Source organism: Solanum dulcamara, chromosome 5 (assembly GCF_947179165.1).
Source record: "Solanum dulcamara chromosome 5, daSolDulc1.2, whole genome shotgun sequence".
Classification (NCBI taxonomy): Eukaryota; Viridiplantae; Streptophyta; class Magnoliopsida; order Solanales; family Solanaceae; genus Solanum; species Solanum dulcamara.
The window spans coordinates 76,923,486-76,927,532 of record NC_077241.1 but is presented as its reverse complement, the minus strand read 5'-3'; the positions used below and the strand labels follow the sequence as shown (position 1 = coordinate 76,927,532).

The 4,047-nt window shown below is 30.3% G+C and overlaps 1 protein-coding gene across 1 annotated transcript; it reads left to right on the top strand.

Moving 5' to 3' along the window:
• The first annotated feature begins 257 nt into the window (after positions 1-257).
• LOC129889979 (BAG family molecular chaperone regulator 3-like) lies at positions 258-2,888 on the top strand. Its single transcript, XM_055965467.1, has 4 exons — positions 258-875; positions 1,419-1,675; positions 1,781-1,927; positions 2,301-2,888. Exons 1-4 carry the CDS (start codon positions 665-667, stop codon positions 2,532-2,534), a joined length of 849 nt encoding a protein of 282 aa, XP_055821442.1. The 5' UTR covers positions 258-664; the 3' UTR covers positions 2,535-2,888.
• The last annotated feature ends 1,159 nt before the right edge of the window (positions 2,889-4,047 follow it).

The following is a 4,047-nucleotide window of genomic DNA, read 5'->3' as shown; positions in this document are numbered from 1 at the left end:
CAAATTATAACATATTGTTATAGGTATAAAGACAAAACACACACTTTTTAATTGATTGAAAGGTTAAATGTGTTTAACCATATAACATAAGAACCAAAATAAGAATTTACAAATAATTGAGAGACCAAAAATGATGTTATCTCTTCTTCTTATTATTTTTTTTTAAAAAAAATTAATATTGGATTTTTAAAATTTTATTTTATATCCCAACACCGATATATTCCCTTCTCCTCACCCACCCAAATAGCCATTCATTCTTGTTACTATCCCTTCTTATCACCTCCACATTTTTAAGTTTCTATAAAATCATTATAATTATGATATTGTTTCTGAAAAGTCCCTGAAGTTTCTTCAACACCCCCCCCCCCCCCGAAGACTCAATAAGCACAAATTTATAAAAAGCCTACTAAAATCATTAACAATTTAAACCAATTTGGTGTTTCTTGATTAGTTACAAAGGATTTTATGTCATAGGAACATAACATTGTTGTTGTGACATTGTGGGTCAGAATCTTTGTGTTTTTTTTCTTTTCTTCATTCATGGGGTTGTTCTTAGCTTAGCAGACAAGCATTTAAAGGAACAGTTTTTTTTTTCCAATCAACTTTTAACATTTCTTGATAGTGTAGGAAAGTTGTCATCATAAATTGGCTTCAATTTCTCAGTATGAACAAAGACTTGTTGAGAATGAAGACTAAAAAGCCAAATGGAAATGGACTTTCCTCTTCAGGATGGGAGATGAGGCCAGGAGGAATGTTAGTACAAAAGAGAAGTTCTGATTCAAATCAAAGTTCAACTGTTGTTCCAATAATTAGACTCAAAGTCAAATATGGTTCATCTTATCACGAAGTCAAAATCAGTTCACAAGCAACTTTTGGTAATTTTGCAATTCAATACTTTTTGTTATGCATTTTTTTTTTCATTCATCATTTCTCAAATGATCACTCGGGTAACAGTTATTGTGAAAGTGAAAAAAATTGGAACCAAGAAAAAAGGTGATTTTCATAAAATTAATTTAGTGATCGTTTGGGAAAACAACCTTGTGATAAAATGAGGAATCTTGACATGAATTGCACATTCATATACCTTGATATGCATTTTCTCTATTCATCTCTCTTAGGATTGTCATAAAATGACAAATATTAAATGAAATTGCTTAATTCATACTTTTTTTTGCATTTTTTCCCCATATATCTCTCAAAAGGGGTGTTCACAAAATGTGGAATCTTGAAATGAAATTGCATAATTCATACTTCTTCTTTTTTTGCATTTTCCCCCATATAAATATATCTCTCAAAAGGGTGTTCACAAAATGAGGAATCTTGAAATGGATTTGCATGTTCATACTTTGATATGAGTTTTCTTTTCCACTCATCTCTCAAAAGGGTTGTCATAAAATGAGGAATCTTGAATTTTACAGGGGAGATGAAGAAAATGCTGGCAGGACCAACTGGATTACATACTGAAGATCAGAAAATATTTTACAAGGAGAAAGAAAGAGATTCAAGAGGTTTTCTTGATGTTTCTGGTTTAAAAGATGGATCAAAACTTTTACTAATTGAGGATGAAATAAGCAGAGAAAAAAGGTATCTTGAATCAAGAAGAAATGCAAAAATGGAGAGTGCATCAAAGGAAATCACATCAATTAGAGTTGAAATTGATAAGCTAGCTAAACAGGTAACGAATTATATTTCCTAAATTACAAAAAAAAATAAAAAAATCTGTTAGTTTTTTTTTTATTTCAAGGGATTTTGATCATTGGTTTTAATGTTTATGGTTTAGGTTGCCCATGTTGAAATGGACATTTATGGTGGCAAAAAAGTAACAGAGACTTTGCTATTGAGTTTAATTGAATTGTTGATGACACAATTGATTAAGTTAGATGGAATTACTGCTGATGGTGATCTCAAATTGCAGAGAAGAATGCAGGTATACATCTATTCAACTCAATTTCAACATAGTTTGTGTCTTTTTAAAAAATTTCTATGTTGAATGAAGTTTCCCAAAGATTAGTATTTTTGAGATTTATTGTGTAGTTTACTAAGAAGTGTTATGTTTTTGTGAGTTATGTAAATTAGCTAATTGTTGTTAGTTCTTCCTTAATCTTTCTCTAAAACAACAATAACAACGAGGCCTCAATCGCAAGCAATCCAAGGGTGACACCCCAATATAGATACTTATTTGTGTATTTACTTATTTATATTTTGATCTTTCTTAGTGAAAATCACAGTTCAACCGTTGACTATATGAATTCTTACTATCCATATCACTTCATTAATTGTTTTTTGTTGATAAATTGTAGGTGAAAAGGGTGCAAAAATACATAGAGACTCTAGACATGTTGAAAATAAGAAATTCAGCACTTGGAAATCACAATGTCAAAGTGCCAATGCACCACAAAAATAGAATAGCCACAGGACAAATGCCAAAATCAATTTATTATCAGCAAGAACAAAGGAAAATGGGAAATGGAGATTTTGCTGATCAAAGAAGCCCAGGGCCAGTTGTGGTGACAACAAAATGGGAAACTTTCTAAGAATTGATAAATAAATAAAAAAGCCTAAGGAATATTAGTGTGAAAAAAATATTCAGATTGCATATTTTCAGTGGCTTTGGTGGAAAGGGTATAAAGTTAGGGGGTACAGAAATAAATTTTGGTTTGTGAATTCATTTGCCTTCATTCTTTTCCCATTTAGATTTTTGACCCCAATTGTTCTTGGGGTTAAATGATCATGTGGTGATATGTTATGTGGCCTTTGAATTCCAAGATGTATAAATGTATATATAATGCCAGCACCTGCTGAATTAGATAAGATTATGGTTCTATTTGAATTTCTTATTTAATAAATGGAATACTAATTTAGCAATCATAAATTGATTGAATTGAATCTTACATAACAATCTATGCCTTATTAAAATTTAGAAACTTTATCAACAATATAAAAAGATATTAATCTAGTTGGTTCGGGTATTAAGGTCCTGAGTAAGCTCAAGTTATAGCATGTCAGGGTGTATGAAGCTTTCTTCTGAAGCGTCTTAGTTCATAGATATCAAAGTTTAGGGTTGAGGCAAAAAGCACATTCACTATGTGAATTCTTCAATTAGTTTTTATTATGTACTCTAAGTTATATGCGCATGTGATAAACAAATGAAAAATTATAAAAAGTTCATTTCTTAGTCATATAAATTTAATTTGTGCGTTTTATTTTCTATCGCGAATTTAGCCAATAAAAATTTAAATTAATCGAATCAATAAATTTAAATTGCAAAATGTTATGGGGGGCGGGGGTTTCTAACTGTTGCAATTATTGACTATTTCCTGTTTCTTTCATCCCTTTCCTTCTTTTTGCCTTGCAAATTCAATGTGATTTGGGACCATTTTGCCAACAAACAACTTTGCTTTTTTGGTGTATGTGGAAAACTTTTTTCAATTAGATTCCATTTAATGAAAATATGATTATAAGTTAGTTAGGAAGCATAAAGATCTAAAATGTTGGTTGTGAGGTTGCCAAAGGTAATTAATTAAAATTAACATTGGGCCGAAAGAATAAACCTTTTGGTAATATTTAATTATTATGGCAAAACTAATCACTCCAAAATGATAAAAAGTATAGGGTTGACTTTAGAGGTCATGGCAATGATCATTTTGGGTTGTTTAATCAGTTGGATTCCACCTTGTTGCTAATTATTTATATATTTTATATATCATCACATTTTGAGACAAATAATGGCAACAATAATAATAAATATTAGATGAGTCGATCAATTCCTCTGCATTGCTACTTTCCCTCCCCCCAACCCCCCCCCCCCCAAAAAAAAAAGAATGACTTTCTCAACGACAATTAATGTCATTTTTTTTTGTTTTTTGGTGATATATCATAAGCAATATTTATAATACCATTTATGCGAATTTCAACTCTTTCATCATTGAAAAGTATTTTCAAATGTAAATTTCATTTTCTTCCACCTCATCATAAAGTTAATTAAACATAGAGGGATCATTTTAGTTTGAAGGTATGACTTTAAAGGATACTCATAATCATAAATTA

What these genes read in the sequence shown, in the direction of transcription:
- LOC129889979 (XM_055965467.1), top strand. Translation starts at nt 665, where the DNA reads ATGAACAAAGACTTGTTGAGAATGAAGACTAAAAAGCCAAATGGAAAT. An exon ending in TTGATAAGCTAGCTAAACAG is followed by an intron (nt 1,676 to 1,780) that starts GTAACGAATTAT and finishes TTTATGGTTTAG; the next exon opens with GTTGCCCATGTTGAAATGGA. An exon ending in AATTGCAGAGAAGAATGCAG is followed by an intron (nt 1,928 to 2,300) that starts GTATACATCTAT and finishes GATAAATTGTAG; the next exon opens with GTGAAAAGGGTGCAAAAATA.